The sequence below is a fragment of the Mesocricetus auratus genome, unplaced genomic scaffold (genome assembly GCF_017639785.1).
Source record: "Mesocricetus auratus isolate SY011 unplaced genomic scaffold, BCM_Maur_2.0 Super-Scaffold_100028, whole genome shotgun sequence".
Classification (NCBI taxonomy): domain Eukaryota; kingdom Metazoa; phylum Chordata; class Mammalia; order Rodentia; family Cricetidae; genus Mesocricetus; species Mesocricetus auratus.
In genome coordinates, this window is record NW_024429209.1 from 8,026,404 (window position 1) to 8,051,158 (window position 24,755).

Below are 24,755 nucleotides of genomic sequence, written 5' to 3' on the forward strand. Positions count from 1 at the left end.
ATTGTTGGATGGGCACCCAAAGTCCATTTGTATACCCGGGATAAATACTGATCTACTACCCAAGGCCCAGTAGATTACCTTCACCTTCTCACTGATACCCACATCCAAGGGGTCTGGATCAGTCCCATGCTGGATTCCCAGGAATCAGCCTGGGATTCAAGAGCTAACCCTTGTCAGGTCAGCTGTTTCTGGGGGTTAAACCAGCCCAGTCTTAACCCCTTTGCTCATCACTCCTCCCTCTCATGTCACTGGATTCCTTGAATTCAGCTCAATGTTTAGCTGTGGGAGTCTGCCTCTGCTTCTATCAGCCATGTCTGGGACATTTTTACTAAGGAATTTTACCAGATTCCTCAGACTAAACATATCTATAGTCATAGTTATTTCCTTTGTTCCCAACCATTTCTCCTTTCCCCAGATGTTTCTCTTTCCAGTACAATCCTGTCTCCCTCACATTCATTGTTGAGTGACTTTAGAATGACTTGCCTGTCAAACTACACTTTGATGAGGGCTAAGTACCAGTAATGTATGTGCAAGGTGCCTGACAAGTGCTAGTAGTTTCTCCTACTCGGGATGATTACGTGTGCTTTGTCTGTTCAGGCTCTTTGGTACTTAAGTGGTTTATCTCTGGTCAAGTATTTTCTGGAGGCTGAATATGGAAAGACAATGCTCTAGAGAAAAATTGAACTACCTACAATATCTCTCAAGAAGCCAAAATATTTCAGAATCTTCTCTCCAATGATATACAATATAGGACATATATGGTGCTTTGGGACTGATGAGTATAAATTTATGAATATTCTCACAGAAACATCATATCCCATGCACATGCATATGCTTTCCAGAACTAGCATGAGTTTCCTGTCCTAGGTCTTGTGAGTTTCGTGTTCCAGGGACTATTACCCAGAGATTCATGTCCACACCTGTTGAAAGGCTGTCGTTTGTCATTACAATTGAGCTATAAGTATCTGAACACCTACCTGTCTCCAATACTTCTACCTGCTCTTCTTTGATTTTGTCACAGTTTCTGGCACAGTGCAGAGCATAGAGTTTGTGTCTAGACACACTATACAGACTGGCTAACCTACAGACTGAGCAAGATACACAGAATTTGTGCTAGTTCCTGTGTGTCCACACCCACTGTGGAATAGGGATTCCATAAGAACCCTGGTAAGATTAGTGTAACTCCCAGGGGCCATCATTATTTTCACAAACCCCTCCACTTTATGAAAGGGAATAGGAAGAAAACTACAATTTCATGAGCAGAAACACTCCACCAACTCATCTTGTTCTCTCTGCAAGGTTACTTTATGAATTATGTACAGTTTCCATTTAGTATTCAGAAAAATGAGACTCAGAATCTAGAAACATTCTCAAGGCCATAAAACAATTGATGTAAGACTTGAACACAGTACCACATGAATCCTAAAGCTCCTTTTTGTTCCATCATAGCAGCTGCATTGTGTTATATGTCCACATGTTTGTAAGTGCATTCAGACCAAAAAAATGTTCATTTCGCCAGCATTGGGTAAATCTAACCCTAAATTCACTGGCAGGCATACCCACCCACATTAATGAGCTCATACTTACTTAGTGTCCCTATACTATGTACCTATACATAACTTTCTTCTAGTATTTCATTATTTGTCCATGCTGATTTCTCAGATAGACAAGAACACCACAAAGATGAGGCTTAAGGTCCTTTGTATTTCTCCATCTACTTTAACTGGAATACAGTGTGCATAATCATTGTGTGTTTGCTGAATGAATAAGTGAGGTGGATGTTCTAGTACCTTCAGTAGTAGTGGTGGAAAACATTGGTCACTACATGAATGATGGTGGTGGTATTATCTTCTGTGCCCACAGCTTGGCACTACTGTGCTGAATGGGTGGGGAAGCCACTTTCTGGTTCTAGCTCACTCTATGGAGGTTTCATCAGAAGGCAATTGAGATGCAGGACTTTCTCACAAGGCTGTGTCTGCCAAGGGTAAGGGGAGTCCTAGAATGGACAGCAATGTTGTTTGCTAAGATCCTGGCATTCTAGCACAAAGAGGGATGCTCTCTCAGCCTGGACTCTTAGGGGAGTGCCTGGATCCTACCCTGAGTGAAATGACAGACTCTAGATATCCCCTATGTAGAAGGAATTGGCAATAGGGTGGGAGGCTGGGGGGCAAGGGGGGTGCTGGAGGAGGGGAGGGAGAGGGAACTGGGATTGACATGTAAAAATGTAAAACAAGTTATTTAAAATTAAAATAAAAAATTTAACAAAAAGATCCTGGCATTCTGAGCTCTACTCCTATTCTTACGCAGTTTGAGTATGTGATGAGTTCTCCTAATTCTCTCTGAACCTCATTTTCCAAACCAGAGATGCATACTGGGAATATGGAAGTATGTCAGTAATTTTTCCAACTTTTCATCATCAAGGATCTATTATATAAAATTCCTCTCCTTTGTCTGTATGTTTTGAAAAGCTCTGATTTAGTAGCAAAATCGCCTTTATTTAGTAAGGGTAAAAAGTCAGCAGTCACCATTAACTGCGAGCAAAATGTACTGATGAAGTGATATAACTAATGTTAAATGCCAAACAGGGAATTTCAGCTTAAAGCCAAGACCTACGATGTTTCTGTCATCCTTGAGACTGCATTTGGATAAAGTCAGGGCTCCCTGGAGTCTCCCTAGTATAGCAGAAAGAGTCAACAGACTCTTTTCTATCCCTTGGGACCTCAAGACTACTACTTCTCAGAAGAGGCACAAAGGTACTCAGAAGTTCCTGGGATCTATGACTCTGTCTTACCTTCCCCTCTTTCTGGAACTGAGGTGCTGCTCATTAGAAATTGACACTCACAAAGGAGAACTAGCCCCTCACACCTCCAAAGGTACAAGGACAAAATCAGGATGACAGGAACAGAATAGACACGAACAATGACAGTGCAATTTCAAACGGAAAAGCATCCATACAAATCCAGACTACAGATGACTAGACAGAAGTAGATATGAGAGGCCAACGGACAATCAATCAGTTGGTGCAGGAGGAAATGCATGCTACAGCCTCCCTTACAGAGCACAAAGCAGTTAACACCGGCTCGATACTTACAAGTAATAGGAGTAGGAATAAGCATTTCTTCTATATATTGATGGGCAGTCAGATGAAGGAAATGTCCAAAAGGGGGGAGGGGAAAGAAAAGACAAACAAAGAAGAATTAGGTTTATATGAAATCATGATTCTTAGAAATGCACATCATTTTAGTAACCCTAAACTCAAGGAAAAGCATTTTCTTACACATCAGCTGCTATTAGTTGTGGAAGAAGAGAGAGACCTCACCTCTGACACTGGTGAGGTCCTTGCCTTATGCAGAGGAAGCAAAGTTTCTTGCGGGCTGTTTAAAAGTTCTTCTTTATGGACAGATAAAACAAACTTCCTTATAATTATGGACTTTTGATGATTTTGGGTAGCTTTCTGTACCACCCTAGAAATATACTACCAAACTTTCACATTCCAGTGTTCCTAAGATCCGAGCAATAACAGACACAGTAGCACCTTTCATCTTAACTATTTCACAAAAGATCGCATCTATTCTGTAAGAAGTCATGCCCCAAACAGGGAAACAACTGAGAAGAAGCATCCTTGCTAGCTCCCCAGCCATCCACATTTCCAGGCTCATGTGTATTATCTGACACCCAGTAATGAGTCATAGATGACCCTGGATGACAAGTAGAATGTAGTAAGATTGTATTCTGGGATTTCTAAGGTAGGTTTTAGAAAGAAAGATGCTCTGAAGTCCCTTTTTGCTGTACCTCTCTGTTGGATGCCTGAGTGTCCATGTAAGTAATTCAACTTCCCCAGAGCTGCCACACCGGAGAGATCACATGGAGAAGTTCTGGGATTACACAAAGGGAAAGAAATTTCCAGGCACTTTCCAGTCCTTCCAGCCCACACTAGAGTTCACACAAATTATCTCTGCTGAGACTACACGCATCACAGAACAGAAATATGTTTCCTTTATTCCCTACCCAAAGTGAAGACCTAGACAGAATAAAAAATAGTAATTCTTTGCATTATTAGGGTTTGGGGGTTGTTTGTCACATAGTAGGACTGGGACAAACTTTAACATCATCATGAAATAATGTGGTACTGAGAAGGAAGAATTATAACCCTCAGCCTCAACAGATCCCAACTTGAATGAACTCTGCCTTAAGGTTCTCATCTACTGCTAATGAATCCCTCATTGTATTTGAGGATGCCAGGAGTTCTTCAGAGCGTTCACAGGGAGGGAAGATATCATGAAAGTGGGTCTGCTGGCTCTCTAATATTCACCAAAGCCAGGGTACCTAAATTTGTATCAATTTTATGTCATATAACATTTTATATGGGCAAGAATTCGAGCTTTCAAAAGGAAGCTTGAAAAATCACTCCCTTTAGGCTTTTTCTAATGTCTCTACTAGCTCTTGTCTTCTAAGCAATCACAAACCTTTATGCATGTCCATTATATTTCCCTTGTTGTAACTTATCTTGTGTTGTAAGAAAATAAATAGGGATGCTTTCATTTCACATTGGTTTTATCTACACTGACAGTAAGAGATGCACTTGAGGATTGGGAATGATTGCTAGGAAGTTCAGGTTCCCAAATATCCTCCAGAGTTAGCAAGAATAGTTCCCTTCCTTCTTGAATAATTTGAATAGTTGTAATTATTATCCCAGTTGCTTGTCACAGGAAGACCCAGTCTTAGAACAACAGGGGTGTGAATGTATATTCAGATCACAGAGGTGTCAACACATATTCAGAGCTCAGGATTTCCACCTTTCAAGTCAGAAGTAGCTAAAGACCTCAAGGCAGGGTTATCAAGCCCAACCCAATAACCCTTAAAGTCCAGAAGAAAAGTGAGTACTAAGAAAACATAAAGAAAACACTTTTTCTCGGTAGGCTGAGCTGGAGGAAATGAACTGAGTATAGCCTGACCCAGTGACCTCCTCCCCCAACCCCAATTGCTCAGGGAGAATTAAAGGGGAAGACACAGATCTGTGATGGACAGAAATTGGATAAATTTATGTGAGTCATCAAATTCCCATTCACCAGTTGCACAAGTTGCTACCGATAATTCTTCTGCTTCACCTATGATGGGTGCAGTGCCAGAAAATGCTATTATTTAAAGGCAAAAAGCTCAGGGTCTAAACATCTCTTGCCATGGCTTGAATGTCTCCCTGGAAGCTGATGGCACAACTTGGGCCCCAGTTCATATGCTGATGCTATCAGAGGTCGTCTGGATGTGATTGAGACCAGAGAAGAACATCAGGGTCAGGGCAGGATGGGGCATAATGAAACTGGTGGCTTTAAAAGGAGAGGGAGACATACTCAGTCTGCTCATTGACTGATGCTCTCCCACCATGTGATACTGCAGCAAGAAGGCCCTTCTCAGAAGTTGAGCAGATGTTGGCAGCGTGCAGTTGGATTTATCCAGAACTATGACAAGCAAGTGTGTTTTCTTTATAAGTTCCCCTGACTCGGGCACTTTGTTAAAGCAATAGAACTAGATTAACCCTTTTACATATTTTTGGCAACATGAGAAGAAAGAGGCTAGTGTTCTAATTTCAGCTCTTTCACTGTGATGTTTTAGATAAGCTGGCTCGTTCCACCCCAACCTGCTTCTTGATTCCTATTACTAAGTTGTTGCCACACATGACAGACACTTCAAATAGCTTTTGGGTCACAGAAAAACAAGAAGGTTGAGCATGCCAGTACCATCATTTACAGCTGCATGGTCTGGAACAAGTAATTAAATAGCTCCTTGTTCCAATTTCTCTATCTGAAACATTGGAAGCAATGACTACCTATTCCTAAGAGCAACCATGACTGTATGGTAATTTGCATTAGATGACTTTATTTAGATTATATCCAAATAAGTTATGACATTATATATAAATATTTTTCAAAAAAGTACATTAATCTAAGTTGGAAGAAGATGGGATACATGGGATAGGGGTGAAGTAGGTTAATTTTATTGAGGAGAAAACACATGAGAAACTGATAACCCAGGCAGTGTTCTGAGCATCCAATCTCAGCTGCTCTCCGAGATCCAACCAGAACCCCGATGGAGCTTGCTTGCCTCTCCTCAGGCCTATATCCCACATGCCCCGTATGCACCTGTGGCCACACCCAAAAGGGTGTGGTGAGTGCCACGGGTGCCTAGTAAGATCTCTCCCTACAAATCTAAATTAATATTAATTAATACTAATCTGTAATTTGGAATATGCTAGGGATAGATGAAATGTGGTTTATCTCCCACCTCGTCGACATCGCCAGGACAATGCATATACTTTGTAGGACAATGAAAATTGTTATCAATAATAATAAAATGAATAGCCGGGCAGTGGTGGTGCACGCCTTTAATCCTAGTACTCGGGAGGCAGAGGCAGGCGGATCTCTGTGAGTTCGAGGCAGGGCTGGACCGATAGCCTCCAAAACAGTACAGAGAAACCCTGTCTTGTAAAAACCAAAATAATAATAATAATAATAATAATAATAATAATAATAATAATAGTAAAATGAATAGAATATATAGATAGCACTTCCTAGGTACCAGCACTTTTCTATGTCCTTATCACAGATTAGCTGATATATTCCCTTACAACTGTCCAAAGAGGTAAATACTACCATCTTCACTTCATAGAAGAGTAAACTGAGGCAAATGGGGTGAAGATGACAGAACCAGCACTCAGATTTGATGGCATCATTTCTCCAAAGGTCAAGTTCTTAACCACCATGTAGTCTACATGGCTTGAGGACATAAAACAGGAAGCCAAAAGTGGACCAGACCTGATGATGCCCCTGCCTCAGCTCTTTGAGTCTTCTATATGAGAGTATACATTGTAACCATTACTTTCAATTTAGGAATGCAAGGCTCTAAGAGGGCGCTCTTCACTTGGCCAAAGATTTTGTGTACCTATGGAGAAGTAGGAACATGTCTGTCCTGACCTGGGCTTCTCTACTGGCAGCTACATCCTCTTGGGCAGCAGGCTTGGCTCAGTATTCTGATCCACTGAATTTTCTGATCTCAACTTTCAAGGCTGACCTCTTCTGGGCTCCCCCTCCTAACAACGTGTTTCCTGCTTCCCATGTAAACAAACACTGCCTGTTTTTTTGAGTTATCTTGGAGGTCGCCAAAACCAGTGCTGTCTCTGAGCTATTGTCAATGAAACTCCTAGAATGGCAGTGGTCTAATGAGGGGCAGTCTTTTCTCAACCAAGCTGCAAAGTCACTGATATTTGCTCTGTAACCACAACACAGATTACATGCATGTATTCTCTAAACCTTGAAGAAGATTTACTGAAGGTCTGAATTTACAAGGATACAGTGATATTGCAGATAACAGATTGCCTGAAAACCAAAAATCCTGAACACAAAGACAGCTGTGCTTAGGAAGGGAAAGAAACAGTATCCCAAACTTAATAAATCACATACTGCAGAATCGCCTTTTAGCTGGCTGACAACACTGACTTCAGGTAGAGATTCTCTTTGCTCTATATCATTTTAACAGTGCTAACTTGTCTATCTAACCACACATTTGGTCATTTACCCATATATCTAGGCCATAAACTCATCCATCCATCCATTCATCCATCCATCTACCCATCCATCCATCCACCCATCCATCCTTCTTCTATCCATCCACCTAATAATTCATTCCTCTATCTATATACCAAGGGATTAACCCACCTATTCATCTATTCATCCACTGACTTAGCCTTCCATCCATCCAACAGCACATTCATCATCTACTCAAACATCATTTAATTATTAATTTAAAAAATTTCCTGAGAGTCTACTAATACATCTGTCTATGCCAAGTACTATGAATAGACAAATGAGATTCTAATCCAGCCCACCTGGTCTAAAATTAAAGCCAGGCAAGAAAATTATAGAGGAGGCAATAATTATAGCTACCACTTAAATAGAAGGTAATCACTTGTGCACTAGATAGTAGTGTAAGACCATTGCAGAAGAGGGGGCAGAGGGATTGGAATATTGTAAGATGAGAGTAGATGGCTAGAAGGAAACAGCAGGCACAACAGATGACACAGTAAGCACAAGACCTGTGAAAGCTCAATCCAGTCTTAAACCAGGCATGAAAAGAGGAGGTGGGCACAAAATCAAAACCTTAGCTAAGGAGCCATTGGCAACTGATACATGTGAGAGGAAAGTCAGTTTTCTTTAAGGGTTTAATCCCTGAGCAGATTAACATGCTTCCATGGAAGGCCACACATCCAAGGGTATATGAGCAGCATCAACTACACTTGATGTATTTGTTTTTAAAGGATAGGTATGGAAGGGATTTTGGATGTGAGATGAGTATGGAGGAAAGACTGCATATGGGCAAAATACATTGTGTGAAACTCTCGAAGAATAAAAATGAAAACAAAAAGTTAAAAGATAGCTACTTTTAAAACAATAGGGTATATACCAGATACTATTCTCAGTAAATCATGTAGATCACCTCATCTGGTCCTAACACTAACCCTATGAGACATTATTATCCATAATTAACAGACAAGGACAATGAGGTTCAAAGAAGTAACTCTCCCAGATTCACACAGTGGGTAAGTGGCTGGTGGGTATTAGTATCTGGGAAGTCTTCCTTCAAGAGCCCACATTACCAAGAATTGTATTATTATTTTATTCCATAGTGAGATTCTGATAGGATATGACAACATAGAAATGTGGGACCACACAACTGGAGGTGGAGAGAGAAAACAGAAAAGGTAGACCAGAAACTGCAATGCTTGAATATAAAATCAGAGGAGCCAGATTGTGAGTGGGCATTTTCAGGTATTTGGAACTGTTTTATGCACTGAGTGGGTGGTATGTAAAGTACAAATGTCATGATATTGCAAAGGAACTTTGTCTCCATCCTAAAGGTCATAGGGAATCCCACAAAGCCATATGGATAGATATTTATTCTCGATGGAGGATCCTCAGAGCAGCATAAAGAGAAAGTTGAAAGGGAAAAGGATAGTGGCTGTAGAAGATAGAACAAGAGTCAAGACAAGAGATATGGGGGACTTTCCTCACAATGATCATGGGATGGGGAAAAAGAGGCAAATGTGAAGGGTGATTGAGACGCAAAATCAATAGGTGACTTACATGTGAGCAATTGGAAACAGACTTCCATACTTCCCAGTTGGGTAGGGGCTCAAGACAACACAAACAGAAGGGTGTGTGGGGGGATGTTGCTTCTCTGAGCCTGATAAGTCATTTAGTACAGGGTGGGGACAAAATGGTACATGCCATTTGTTTTCTTCTCTCCTCAATGACTGTTTTAAAACAGTGCCACAAAATTCAGCAATTCAATTTAGTAGGGCCTGTTTTATATTTAATCTAGGTAAGATAGTATTATTTAAGAGAAAGTACTTCAACATCAGATTGCCTAAGTATGAGGCACAGTAATCTGTCACAGAAACACAGAGTCATGTGATTTGGGGCAATTTTCTAACACTCTTTGTGTGTCAGTTGTCTGGAGACACACACACACACACACACACACACACTATAACCCAATAATATGCCCTATATTTTTTAGCTGGTCTAAAAGGACTTAGGTTTTCTGATTGTTTCACTCTTCTGTTTTTCTTTAGATTTCTTTCTAAACTATGTGATCTTTGATGGCACAGTTCATGGATATTTTCAACAGTGTCCTCCAGAGTTACCTCATGTGTATTAGGACTTGGTACACCATTGATGCTAGGTGCTCACTTTTGAATCTACATTCTGAATGATAATGTACTTGTTAAGAACTAGTACTGGCCTTCATCTGCTTTAATTTCACTGGGATATTCCACTCAGTCTATTATTTATTTATTTATTTTGTAGAAAAGCCCCAGTATCTGCAAGGCATGTATGAGAAAAGGAGGAATCAAAATACATAGCTAGTAATCCACTGGAGGAGATAAAGTATGAATACAGATGACAATTTTGAATCAGAACATGAAGTGGACCTTCACAGAGGACATCCAGACTGTGTGAGTCCAGGAAGACAAGGGTTACAGGACAGGTGACCATAGTTTGACCTTTATATAGGTAGTATATGGTCACGTGAGAAACACGGGCACTGAATAGGAATGAAGCTCGCAAATACAACTACAGGAGTCAGGGTAATGATACAGGACCTGAAAAATCACAGTGACCATGGGGGCAGAGCTTCATGAAGCAATTTTCCAAAGGAGTTGAACTTGTGTCTTTCACCCTCACCCCATGAGTCATTGATGCTTTAGACAACAGGCTAGAGAGAATGCACTGAAATTTAAAGCATTATTCTGGGTCCTACGGAGAGATGGGTTAAAGTGATCATAGTGAGAGAAGCTAGTGAAGAGACACATACATTAGAGGTCTACCCTGGGAGAAGCCAAGAACAGTGAGAATGTCTGACCATAAAAACGCAAAGATGTAGGCTTAGAAGAATTCAAGGTGATAAAAACCTCATGTGCTTGATAAATAGGATAAAAAGCAGCACCTATCAATGAGCTGGGGATAGAAGATTGGGATCTGGTTGACAGATAGACAATGATTTTTACTTTGACTTTGAAATACCTAGTGGATGCTCAAGGGTATATGATACAGTGCAAGGAAACTCACATGAGGGAGGCCTGAAAGAGAAGCCCCTTACCCTCAAGAGCCACTTCCATCTTCAGGTCAGCAAAATAATCACTACTAGGTTGTCTTGAATATACAGAGGAAGAGGGTGTAGGCAGCATAGGGGCTGCATGTAAGGGACTGTCACTGGGCTCTCCTGCTGGGATTGGTTTGTGGGAAGACCTTGTTAGGTAGGATGTCACACTTGGTAGTTATATTTGGAAGAACAAGGGGGTGAAACTTTGACAGTGATAAGAATCTTGTAGGCAAAGAAATATTTCAAAATATTTCATCTTTGGAAACATAAGCCCAAAGACAGAGTAGAGCAAAATCAAGAGTTGGAAAGTGGTATCTGAACCTGGGCCTCTATGATTTGTTTGATTTCTGTTAGTCTTTCAGCACTGGTGAAAATTAGCATCTTGGACTCTGGAATCACAGTCTGGATTTATTCCTAAATTTATCCTAGCACCTTGCCCAACTCGTATAACCCCTTTGAACTTCACTCCCCACTTATAAAATAAACAGAACAGGAGCATAAACAGATCTATGCAATTACGATCTTTAGAAGGGTGACACCCAGAAGACTCAGCAGTTTAAGCAGAAAGTGAGGAAATTAGGTCAGTGTGTGAGTGTTATTTGCAGAACTGTTGTTAGCACATTGGTGACAGTTTTGGAATGGGTTTGGTACAGTGTGTGATGAGTGTTCCTGTTGATATCAGACATTGTAATTCTTTATGTAGGTATATAGAGCAATGCCTGAACAGTCCCCATAAAATTTGGCTGCAACACAAAATGAACTCCATGTCTTTTGTTTTGTGGACTTCTTTGTTCAGTTTTGACATGTTGTATCTTATTGTTTTGATTCTCAGTTTGTGGTTTTGTTAAGAAACCATGTCTTCAAGGACCTGTTTGATTTTCTGCCCTGACTGCCCTTAGTGATGGACTATAACCTGATTGCCCTTAGCAATCCTGTAGAGCCCTGACTGCCCTCAATGATGGACTGTAACCTGTAGATAGAAATAAACCTTTTCCTTCCCTAAGCTGCTTTTGGTTAGACTGTTATTTATCACAGCAACAGAAGAAAACTATAACAAACTTCATTCTCATACTCCTGGAAGTGAATTACAAAGCAGTAGGACCCCAAACTGCATAAAACTTGGGGGAATATACATGGAAAAGTACAACCCCCAAAACACTAATTTGTAGAGGTTCTTATATGGGAGTGACTAATGACAGCATCAACCATCAAGATGTACTGGTTAAGGCACAAACATTTGGTTTTTCTATCTCATTCTGCATTTAAAGTATCCAGTGCTCTATGGTATCAGGCTAAGGGGCAATCTAGGCTGCCTCACAACATCTTGCTTGCCTATTTCTTTGGAGGAGACAGTCTCATGACTGCAGAGTAAGAAAGGAAAGGGTAAAATGAACTCCAGGCTGTAGAGAGGCATTGGTAATGAGGGCTTATCGTCAGGAGCTCAGGACATAAAGGGTATGTGTTACTATATAATGGCATGGTGTATGTCTTTGAGCATCCATTAGGAAAAAGTCTGAAGTCTTGATATAATCGATAGATCCAGGAACAAAAGAGAAATTACAGATGAATATTTTGTAGTGAGCATGGCTAAAACCACAGGGAAGGGCTCAGAGTCTACATTTCATAACACCCATATTTTATATAGCTCCACAATTGAAGAAGATTGGTTAATAATGCTTCAAAACTAATTCTCAACTTTAACTTGAGTCCTTTGGAAGCCATAAAGGAAACTTATTTAAATCTCCATTGACATCACTATTTGACTTTTATCTCTGAAGACCCTCCTCTCCATTGTAAAACAAGTACAAGTTAAGATTACAAAATATTCATCAGGTTGTGTTGATTTTTTCCTTCCTATTTCCTTCCTTTCTCTTTTCTTGAGTCATCTAAATGTAAATGAATTTCTCCATTAAATCCTTCCTTGTATCCTTTGCACTTCAAGTGCATTCTCCCTGCTAATAGTTATATTACAAAAAAGAAACTTCTAGCAAGATGATAGATTGTTTGGAGAGTGAGAGGAGAGCTTTACCATCAGTGATGGTGCACCCCCCAAGAGGAAGAGTCCTAGAACATCTGTGTTAATAGAAACACCTGTGGCTATAGCCTGGAAAGATCTGATGGACTCAACTCAAGTCTTAGATGTACAGGGAGTAGGAAAAAACAAACTAGTCACTGCATTCATGACTATGGAGGACAGGGGGAGGATCTTGCCAAGCTCAAACCAGTGAAGGGCATATTTAATGGCACAGGTAGTTGACCTCTGAGAAGCCCTGGACCCAGGAATGGCAGGTGACAGTGATACTCTGAAAGGATCCTGACACAGGGACCTTGAACTGGGTTCATTTGCTGTTCTTTTCAACTTCTCCCTTCAAGTTGCTATGGTTAGTATTTTGGCTAGGAACAGGTTAGTAAAGGACTGAATTGAGTAATGTTCCCATATTTATAAACAGGTCTGGAGTCAGAAAAATTCCACAGAGAGAATGAGTTCATTGTGGACTTCATTGTCTTTGAGGCATCTCTAGACATAGGAAAATGTTGTGGATTAATAGAAAGAAGCAGGACCATGCTTCTTTATTCCCCTCCCCTACCTTACTTCTCCTCTCTTCCTTTCTCTTCCCTCTCTTCCTATTTTTCCTCTCCTTTACCCGTCTTCCTATCTCTCTTCTCTCCATCTGTGAATTATTGTTATCAACCAATAGAAGCATGTCCACATACTGCGTGTGCACATACAGATCAGCATCTCTAAGATGTACATTGCCACAAGGTCTAAATTTTGCTTTGGGGGATGAAATGGTGACCATGTGACACCTGTTAGTTGTGTCTGACAGTTTTATATACATGAGATATAATAAAGATACCCCCGGAAAAGGTTAAAACTACACGGAAGGCTCAATTTCTATGTGTTCTCACCCTAGAAACAGAAAACCATTCCTTTTCTCCCTCCCAGAAAAATCACACATTTCAGAAATAGCTACTGAGAAGGAAGTGAAATTTTTTCACAAGCTCACAGTCAATGGTAATGTAGGTTAAGCCAGGCTTTAGAAAGAGCAAAACTGAAAGAACATATCTGATTTACAAATTGGTGGCAAAGAATCAGACAATTTCAAGATATTCAGTTCCATCTAATTGGCCACTTTTTCCATGTAGACAACCCGAGACTCAACTCTGCCTCTAACCCACCTGCAAGGCTAAGAAACCTGTGAATGATCTTAGATGTACAATATGCTTACCACTTCCAGAGAACTCTGCCTCCAAGTCTGACTTTACTGTAAATCTTTATGTTTTTCTGGCCACGTGTCTTATCTGTAAAACCTCGGCTGTTTTAAACTGCCGGGTTTTTTTTTTTCGTCAAGATGGCGGGCGTAAGCGTGACTGCAGCTTACCGCCTCAGTCCATGCTGACCTCCAGCAAAAGCTGCCACTTCCAGCTGTATGTACAACTTTTCAATTGTTAGTAGAGTCTCTTAAAACAACCTTGTTGTTTTTTTTTCCTTTTATGCCGAGTCAGGAAGACTCCCATAAGCGAGCCGCATGTATCTCAGCTTGTCGCTAGCAAAACAGAGCACACCTGAGAAAAATGCTGCTACCAAAATCTGTGCTTCTCTCCGTTCTTCTGTTTCTAAAATTCCTTTAAAGCATTTGTTATTTTGCGTGGAAATTCATGATCCCATTTCTGACACCATTATGTTAAGGGCAGCTTTTTCTTTGCTAGCCGCTTTGGTTTATCCCCCCTGCCAGCCGCCTGGGCTCTGCCGCATTGTAGTCCCCAAATAAACACACAGGAGGCTATATTAGTTATGAAGCTGTTGGCCTTGCTTGTCTCTTACTGGCTAGCTCTGCTTTAAGTAATTACCCCATAATTGTTAATCTAAGTATGTCTCTTACCGGAGAATAGTTCCTGGCTCCTACCCCATGGCAGCTACATGTTGACTCTCTTGTGTTTCTCCTTCCCAGAATCCTCTTGGATTCCTAGCCCCACCTATCTAGATTCCTATTGGCCAGCAGTAATTTATTGACATATACACAGGACTTCCGCAACAGAACTCAAAGTGTATCTCTACCTCAAATAACAGTGGCTGATTGACTAGGCCCTGGGACATAGAGTATGGCCATGTTTTATAAATGATGATGGGATGACAAGGAGATGTTATAGCTCTCTGAAGTCTCTGTATCTCTGATAATAACCTGGTACTTTCCTTTCATTCTAGTTGTTTTTTTTCCAGTGGGAAAATTAATAGATGGTTGAGAACCTTAACTCTAAAGCTATTCTACTGGTTCCTTGAGAAGAGAAATGGCTGCATTAGATAAAATATGTAAATAAAAGGCCAAGTCCCCACAAGAAGATATCCTAGTAAGGAAGAAGGCTGGATGAATGAAGTTTTACCATGAGAGAGGGACAGACAGGTACACACTGGTGGCTTCGTGACTGAGAAAGGGCTGGCTGCATATATAATGGTAACACCAGCACTTCTGAGTCATCTGTGACTGGAAATAAGGACACTGCTTTTCAATTTTTTTCTTCACTGTTTTTGGGGCATTCATTTTCTTTATTCTGGAGGAAAACAAATTTCAAAGTGTCTACCAATTTGAAGATGGTAAAAATTCCCTGGTCCTTATCATTGTTGTTGTCCTGAATGCTACAGCTAAAAAACCTTGAGCTTCAGGGTCAGGAATAACTTTAAAGACTAATGTAAACTACTGTTTGCATTGTGGAAAGATGGGGTTGTAACAGATGTCACTATAATATGGCTGATTCTTTCTTAGTTTTGGCTGGAAAGTGGGAAGATGGAGGCATGAGTGTACTGTCTGTGAAACTGCAGGCACAGATATGGGAAGTTAAGTGTGTCAATACAATGACAAGTAAAGGCTAAACAGAGATGGTCAGAGGACCTTGGGGAATATATAATGGTCCTTAATGATATTGCTGTTACTACAGACTTTCCATTTTCTATCCTTATTTTAATTCCCTTTTATTATCTTCAATCCCATGACTATTATCTTAAGCAGAGGATGAGTATGGGTGCTTGGTTCTTGACAAGAAAGGAAGTATTGGTACCCTTGCTTTCATCAGCAGTGCGATTTGAAAGAAAATACATACAACATAAGGAAAACTGTATTAGTTGCCCACAGGTACGCAAGAAAACAAGCGCTAATAGCCAGTTGAGAAGATTTGGTGAGACATGGCACAGGAAGGCATCTCAAGTAGGACAATCTCTAAGAGTCTCACTCCTTTGGAAGCTTTGAGGAAGCATAATAGGCTACTCTTGACCAGTGGATGTTGGGGAAATGCAGGTAAGAAAAGATGAAGTATTATTTTACTGTGTTCATCTGTGTTTCTGGAGTTCCCCAACCATTTGAGAGCATCAAAAATCATACAAAGTAGTTAATTCCGAGAAGACTTACTTCATCATAACCAGACTCCATGGCACAACAAGGGAGCAATAGGGATCACTGACCACCTTAAAAGGTAGCCTTCTCAAAGCCACTTGCCAAGGAGGCAGCACATATCTCTCAAACAATAGCACAAGAAACTCAAGGGTCCTATCGGAAAACTTCTACTTAACAGTAATTGACACAAAAAAATGGCCTGGCCACATGGTAGTGATGGGGTCATGGGGTCAGCAGGATCTTCTAGGCAACATCAAGTCTCACCTCCTTTTGATGGTCAGCATCACACCCAGAAGAATAATGATGAACATGAGGAGGCCAGCGATCACACCTGCCATCTTCACTGTGTTGTCTACCTGCTTCTCTGGCTCCACAGTGTTAGAATTCTGGCTGGAAGCACCTTGAGAGGAAAGGGGAAGGAAGAAGATGTTAAAAGGCCTACAGGTAACCAGGCAATGGTGATGGTGATAACAGTGTGTGTTAATTAAGGCTAACTATGTGCCAGGCACTATGCTGATAGCTTCAAATACATTGTTCCACATAATCCCCATTTTTGGATTAATTCCTTAAGAGGTGATGTCCTCTTAGAGAGGAAGAAACTGACATCTAAGCAATCAAAAGAATTTCTCATACTTGCCCTGTGGGAACATAAGATTTTATTCATTTTGTTGCTTTGCTATGGGAGTTCAAACCTTGGCTCACCATTCAGTTCTTGGGTTCTTAGTATTATGCTTCAGATTATGTAATGCAAATAATAGCTTCATGTTAACACAATTAAAATCACTGTGACCTTAGGGATCTTTTTTGTTTTATTCCTTTTAAGAAGTCCATAGTAGAGGAAAAAATAGTAGATTAAAAGGAATTGCCTTGGGTTCAGAAAACATGATGAATTTCAATATATGCAATTATGTAATACTATATGCTAACTTGTTGACTCAGTCTCTGGTAACGGAAAGTATGAACTTATTATGTCTTTAGGCCTATGTGGGTGACTCAGGGCTCTAACTTGGCCAGTCCTCACAAACAGGCCCAAAGACAGACATTGTTTTTCCCATTTTATATATGGGAGAAAAAATAAAAAGCAAAAAACCGAAAAAAACAAAAGGACTTGCCAGAAGTCACATGGGAGATATTAATATCAGGAGTAAGATCCTCCGGGTTTGGTGATCCCAGATCTAGGCCATAATGGTGAGAAACATTAAATTCAGCTCCTGAAGCACCTAGCTCCTTATCCCTCATCTTCAAACAATTGTTTTGCTCCATAGCAAAAGTAAATAAGCAAAGGAAGGCAGAGCCAGCTTCTCCGAGCATTTACTAAGGATATAAGGCAAGTTCCTGTCTCAGGCAATCTGGAGGGCAGGTAGTCCATGGGCTACCAGCATCCAAGGACAATTTTCTCTTGCTGTCTTTATTTCCCCATTAGAATCACTTTTTATGTGTGTGTGTGAGGCAGTTTAATGTCAGAAGCACCTTTCCCTAAACTCATCTCTGCTTTTCTGCAACATCAGCACCAGTTCATCCTTCATCAGCCAATATACCTTCTGTGGCCTCATGAGCCTCTGGCAGAGTTTCTCTCTCCTCTAAATTCTGATAACACTTTATAACACTTTGCACATACCTCACAATAGCTCTTACCACAATGTACTGATATTATTAGTTGCTTGTTTTCACATCTGTCTTTTCCACTGGTCTGCAAGCTCCTCGTAGGTAGCATTAGGAGTCTTTTATCTTTGTTTTCTATGTTAGCACAGATTCTGACTCATAATGCGGGCTCACTAAATGTGTGTGGTTGTTTGGTATTTGGCTAAAGGGATGATGTCTCTGCCTGCACACATTTGTCCTCATGGAACAAAATTGAGTTTTCTCTTGCTTTTAGTAAAGTATTCATAGAACTTAGCTGACCATCAAATTGAAGGGTTGTTTTTTAACATAAAACTTCAAATCTGATTCCCCAAACTCACTTCTGTTTAAGAGCAGGCCTGCAGGAAAACTGACACTTTTCAATTTTTTTTTTTGCTTATGAGTATACAGTGCATATTCTCTCCAGGCACTTTCCTCAAACTTTAGTTAACTTTAGCAAGTTGGTTTACTTAGCAGGGTGTCCTTGGTGGGAATGGGAACCTTTAAGTGTAGGTGTTGTGTCTTTTTCATTGTTGCAATGCCCGTGTCTAGATGGTGTGGTAATAATTTTGGAATGATACAAAAGTACACAGGCCAGAATGACTTATTTATTCATTCAGTAACATGTCTTTAGCTCCTGGGTGTCCAAATCCTGGGTCCAAGCTATAGTCTCTGAAGCAGTCATAAACTTTTCCTAGAAATGGTTAAAGGTGATATATTTTATTTATTGCTTCCACCACATAAAGGCAAGACCAACTCACTTCTCCCCAGGCTTGTGTGACAGGTTCCCCCATTTTGCAGCCCAATGATTTGCTGGTACATTCAGGGATAGACAGCACATCTTTAGTTAGGGGAATCTGATGTTGCAGAGTGAGGGTATTTATGAGTGGCTCGTAAGCAGCCTCTATTTATGAGATTGAAGGTAGGATTTCTAAGAAAAAGCTAGTCTGTAATATACCAAGGCCAAAGGAAAGAGTTCACCTCAAACAACAAAGGTCCCCAATAGGGGCAGGTTTTAAATTCAGAATTACAGGAAAGGTTGGCTCTAGAACATTGAATCATTGGTGGATTTAAACTTTACTAAGTACCTGTTCCAAGGTCCTGTTCTAGAGGCTGGGAGCTTAAGGCTGAGATGCCCTGAGAGTCTCTTCTTTTGTAAGATCTCTGTTGTTACTGGTCTAATAAGTTTCACACCCACTCCTTAGGTAAGTATTTGCAAACATCCACTAGTGGCAGACATCTGGAAACATCGTGGTGAGCAAAACAGTCACAGTCCCTATCTTCAGAGAGTTTCCAATCACTGGTATTTGTAACTATGGGTATATACTTAATAAATCAATAATTAGTAATGGCAACTGTGGTGGTTTGAAAGAAAATGAGCTCCAAAGGGTGTGGCATTATTAGGATAGGTGGCCTTGTGGGAGTAGGTATGGTCCTGTTGAAGGAAATGCATCATTGTGGAGGCAGACTTTGAGGTCTCATATATTCTCAAGCCATGTTCAGTGACACAGATAATTTTCTTTTGTCTGCAAGTCAAGATGTAGGAATCTCAGCTGTGTCTCCAGTACCATGTTTGTCTGCATGCCACCATGTTGATCCATGATGATAATGGGCTAAACCTCTGAAACTGTAAGCCACCCCAATTTAATGTTTTTTCCTTTTATAAGAGTTGATATGGTCATGATGTCTCTTCACAGCAATAGAAACCCTAAGACAGCAACTTTCTGCTTTGTTAAAGGTTTGGACAGAGAGGCACATGGTCCCTTGGAAAAAGCATAACAGGGAAGTTAGTCACTTCTGGGAGGAAATGGTCAGTAGGGTGAGCTCCAGGCCTCTAGGTAGACAAAGGAAGCATACAGGAGCAGTACAACACCCTACGTTAGGCAGTGTGACTGGCAAGGAACTGGGTCCATGGTAGAAATGTAGTGTTTAAGGGGCCAAAAAGCAAAAAAAAAGAAGTCTAAAAAAGATTCTGGAGAGGGAAGCAAGAGCCAGTTCACACATGGCACTGTAGGTTATAATGATGGTTTTGTTCTTTAGCTCAAACAAAACAGACAGCCATCTAAAACTGTTCATGGAGCAATGATGGGGTCAGATTTATGTTTCCAGCATACCATCTCAGCCTCATTGTGGAGCCAGAGTAGCTTGGAGAAATGAGTTTGCGGATTTTTGTAGGCACCCCGGTAGAAGATGATAGTCACAGACTCAAGAAATAGCAGTGAAGATTCAGAGATGTAATAAAGTGATAATTACCTGAAACAAATATAGTGAAATTGTTGATAGATGGAGTGAGGGGAATAAAGGAGAAAAAAATTACAAGGGTGGCCACAGATTTTGGTTTATATGATATGGTAGATGATAGTGGAATTTATGGCTTCAAGAAACTATGCAAAAAGAAAAACTAGAGTGAAAACAATGCTTGAATTTAGAGAAATTTGAATTTAGGCAGCTATAAGTACGAGTCTAGAATTCTGGGGGAAAAGTCTGAGCTATAGATAAAAAGATCAATTCTTAAATATCCACAGATGTTATTTGTAGCACGAGTGTTAATGAGATTACTTAGGAAGGGAATGACAAGTAAAAGGAGAAGCAGGCTTGGGTGAAAGACTTGTAGCTCAGTAGTGTCCTTGGAGTGGGAAGAGGTATACAAACCTGCATACAAAATATGAGCATCTAGATAGGGAAAGAAAAACTGAGTATGGTGTCCTAGAACCAATAGAAGATGGATATCCAGAAACAGGGCATGATCAGCTGTCCCATACAGTTTCCAGGGTAGGATCAGGTGCCATGCTCCAAGGAAGTGAAGGTCTTAGTTAAGTGTTAGGAAGCCTTTACCCAAAGTCCAAGATGTTTTTGATAGAAGCCCCCTTATCAGTGACCATGACCAACCAATAGTACTCACTTGAGGGTCGCAGAAAAGCATCCAGATTCTGGGCAGTCTTGTAAAACGTGACAGCCCCGTACTTGAGAAAAACTCAGGCCTCAGAGATGAAAGCATGGACTGCACAGTGATGTTATCAGGGGCAACTATGCTTTCCTGGTCCATTCAGGCTTAGACACAACTATAAGAACATGCAGAAAATTCAACTTTCACTTATTCTTTAAGACAATTTTCAGTAGTTACTAGGGATTTGCTTTCCTGTTCATAAATTAATGGCATTGGTAATTCAATGGTGATAGACATATGGAGAGAATGACTCTGGAGAAAAGATAAGCCAAGATCCCTACATGATCTAAGAGGTAGAACAGAAGGATAGGGACATGGGAAGTAGTGACATTTCTGTTGGGAATCAGTGTTATGTGCTCACGGCTGGCACTGTAGATGCTTGATGATAAGAATGAGAGCTGAGTTCAGAGTTACAGGGAAGCAAAACGCCACGGGCTTCTCACAGGGCTGCCTACCAGGATGGCCATCATTCCACAGGTGCCGCTACCAAGGCTGGGAAGTCAAAGGCTGCCTATCTGACTTAGTGCCCCAGAAACCCAAAGAAGGATATTCCAAGAGGAATAACTGGGAATCCTCCAGAGAGTTGCTTACCATCAATTCCAGTCCCTAATAGACTCAGTCTCTGCCTCTGATGACTTCTGTTTTTTAGTCTGGTACTGGAAGGAAGGAAAGGGACTCAGGGATTTGGCTTCATCCCCTTCACCCTTGGCTTCCACAGGACCCAAACTGAACACAATCCAAGTAAATCAGAATTGGCAATGAGGCACCAGGTGATAAGCTTTCCAATTAGATAAGCTTTAAGTCTCTCTTTGAGTCCCCTGTGTGATGTGGTCATCAAAAACAATCTTGTGAACTCAGCTTACTAATTCAGCTGTCTCCAACATGAGGCTCCAGGACTGACCTTGAACCCCTGCCAGCTGTGCCTTCAGAGCTCTGAGAACTCCCAAAGGCTACATTAGTTTTCTCAAAGTAGCAGTAACTTGGTTTTTCCCTTTACTCTTTCATCAAAGCTGAGAGCAGTGGTCCTCAACCTGTGGGTTGCAATGCCTTTGGGGTCGAACGAGTCTCTCATCAGACCATCGAAAAACACAGATATTTATATTACAGTTCACAATAGTAGCAAAACTACAGTTAGGAAGCAGCAATAAAAATAACCTTATGGCTGGGGGTCACCACAACATTAAAGGGTCGTAGGGAACCACTGACTTAGAGTCTTATTCCCTCCTAGCTTTAGTCCCCAATCCACAACAGACTTTATGTTTTCTAGCTACCTATTCTTGAATATATCAACTCAGTACCTAAGATACAGTGCTTAGTTTCTTAGAGGCATCTTGCCACCCTTAATTTCACATCCCTATGTGAGGCCAGGGCAATTGTGTTTCCCTCCTGCTTTCCCCAATGTTACAAAACAACTTTCTCATTCTGATTTTCCCCAGGGATTCCTAAGTCCTCGGTTGGCAAGGGCAGTGTTGGTCGATGCTACCCTGTACTCTTCAGAACTCTCTGATGAAATTGCCTAGTTATACATTCAACCACCTGAGAGAGAGTCCCAGAGGTAAGATAAACCAAGAAGCTTGATACTTAGACAGTGATTCGACAATCAGGATAGCAGCATCACCTAGGAGCTTATTAAAATTTCAGACTCACAGGCTCTATGTGGAAGCCACTGTTACATTGTAACAAAATCCCTGTGTGGCTCAAGAGCATGGCAAAATTTGCATATCAGTCACCTGGTACAGGTGCATTAGTTGGGTTCAGAACATTTCTATCTAGAGAGTCTATTCTAATGAGATCCAGTTCTTGCTTTCTGGTCACCTATCAAGTCATTGTAGAAGATGGAACATGTTTAGTATCTTTAATTTAAAAGATCAGAGAGTAGAAGTGACTAGTAGATTAGGAAACCACATGTGAAACCTTTCAATGGGGAAGAGTTACCCAATGGAGCCTAATACTCTGTTTCTATCATGCTATTATGCAACCACTTCATCTAGATTTTAACAAGGAATTCCTTACCTAAAGAGGGCAGAGCTCCATCACCAAGTAGTCACAGCATTAAATCAGTCCTCAGTCCCAAGACCCATTGAAGAGGTAGCCTTTCTGTGTTTACTGGCTCCTACTTTCTCACCTGTTCTAACTTCCTTGCATTCCTGAATAATGAAGCCATCACCCTCTTAAAGTCAGCATATTTGTTAGACTCTTATCTTTCTTTCAGTATCAGTTGACATGGCTTCCCCATCTTAACTTGGGTGCCCCTTAACTTCACTTGGTGAGAAATTCTCCCGTCATTTTTGTAGCTCTGGGACTTCTATCCTGTTCTGCCTTTTCCCAGGTTACTCACAGAGGCAGAGAACATGTCACCCATGGTGAAAGGAGCTTTCCAAGGGGCACAGTGTGTACCTTATCGAGCAGAAAGGACTACATGACCTTGGTGCTTCATTTGATATTGAAATGCTGTGGTTTTATGATACTGACCCAAAGCAATGAATGTCAAACAGAAATCCTTGACTTTGCAACTCTACACCATTGCTAACTAGTTGGGTGACTTTGACCAAATTAATGAAACACAATGTGATTTAATATTCTCATTTGTAAAAATTGAGATAATCCTAAAATCACAAGACTTCCTCAGGATCAGTAGTTGCATGACAAACTCTGAAGGACTGCATGAATTCGGTGTCCTCATGTTACCATTTGGGAACTGGTTTCAGAGTGTCAGTTAGCTTTGGGAACTAGAGGCTGGAGCCATACCTCCTTGCAGTCTGCTACCTGGCTTCATCCAAGTCCTTAGCATAAAGCTAGGCAAAGTCCCCATCCCCAGAGTGATGCACTGGACAGCTCATATAGTCAGGGCCCATACCAGGCTTACATCTGGATAACTTAATGGCAACAGTAATGTAATTTGGCAACAAGGGATTAATAATTCACACTCAAAGCACTCTCCCTGGCATTGGGCCCAACTGCATAGCTGTACTGCACAGAATTTTCTCTGTTAAGATATACAACAAAAAATAGAAGTCACAGATGAAGAACGTCTAATTGCAATTGATAAAACCCAAGGAAATTCCAGTGGCTGTGTAACCCATGCTGGTGATCATTACTGATGGTAAAGAAAGGAGGTTGGCTCTTGGGGATGCAGTTCCTAAAAACTGCCCTCTTTAAAACACAGAGTGGCCTCTCAGCTATCCAAGGCATATTATCCCCAGTGTGGCTTATCTCACACAAATCTTAAAAATCTTACTGTGCTGGCAGTTTACCCCTGTCTACTTAATGACTTCTTTTGTTGAAGAGTTTCTCTGTCTTTACTTTGGCTTTGCGTGTATCTGGCACCCAGCATCGAAAAACCTTTGAAACCCTCACTCTGAGCAGCTACCTCTATGCCAGGGAAGGTTTTAAGCATAGCAGGCATCCCTGATTATGGATGTTTTGCCAAGTGGAGACAACAGGGAACAGATAAGGAAGCTGGGTAACTTCCCGGCTCTGCTAAAGTCAGGTATGCACTATATATGCGCTTGACTTGGCTGGAAGCGAATTCTCTAAATGATAGGTTATTTTAAGATGGAATTGAAGTCCAAGATAGGAAACAAGTTGGTGGGAGAGCATCTGGCTACTTCATTAGATTCAAGCCTCTAGACTTTACAAATTGCATCCCAAAGCATTCAAAGTATTTGTAATTGTGATCATGAACTACTTTGGCAGCCTTTGAGGGTAGAAATTGTAGTGAACAGGAGGGGAGCTGGAAGCCTGGGGAGAAACAAATGCTACTGCTGACTTTTTTTTAATGAAAAAGATGTGTATTTCAGATATTTTTCCCCTGCTAGTGAGTGTGATGTTGATACAGGAAAAAAATTAAAGACTAGATGATTAAATCAGGTTCCCCCAACCCTTACTACTCATAAAGTAAAGGGATGATAATTAGAAATCAGTACAGGCTCCATATCAGTCAGCAGCCAACCATGAAAAGGGAAGCAGCTCCAGGCCTTTAAAAGGGAGCCACTGTACTAGGGAGTTGGTACCTAGGATCAGAAGATGTTGGGGAGTTGTGAGTAAAGTTATCAGGATGCTGACTACAAATCCCAGACAGGAGAAACAGGAAGTAGTGAATCAGCCATAAGCCAGAGGGCAAGATTACCCAGCAAGAGACAGAA

General features: G+C 40.9%; 1 protein-coding gene across 14 annotated transcripts in view; it reads right to left on the reverse strand.

Moving 5' to 3' along the window:
- Ptprt (protein tyrosine phosphatase receptor type T) overlaps window positions 1–24,755 on the reverse strand; it is a 1,105,935-nt gene that overhangs the window by 154,779 nt on the left and 926,401 nt on the right. For 9 of the 14 annotated variants that reach the window (XM_040732970.1, XM_040732972.1, XM_040732966.1 and 6 more), the window contains 2 exons: window positions 16,308–16,443; window positions 3,092–3,121 (listed from right to left, as the gene is read on the reverse strand). In XM_040732970.1, coding sequence (XP_040588904.1) covers window positions 3,092–3,121; window positions 16,308–16,443 — 166 coding nt within the window. The remainder of the gene's footprint in view (window positions 1–3,091; window positions 3,122–16,307; window positions 16,444–24,755) is intronic. The other 5 variants (XM_040732973.1, XM_040732967.1, XM_040732969.1 and 2 more) reach the window with 1 other exon arrangement.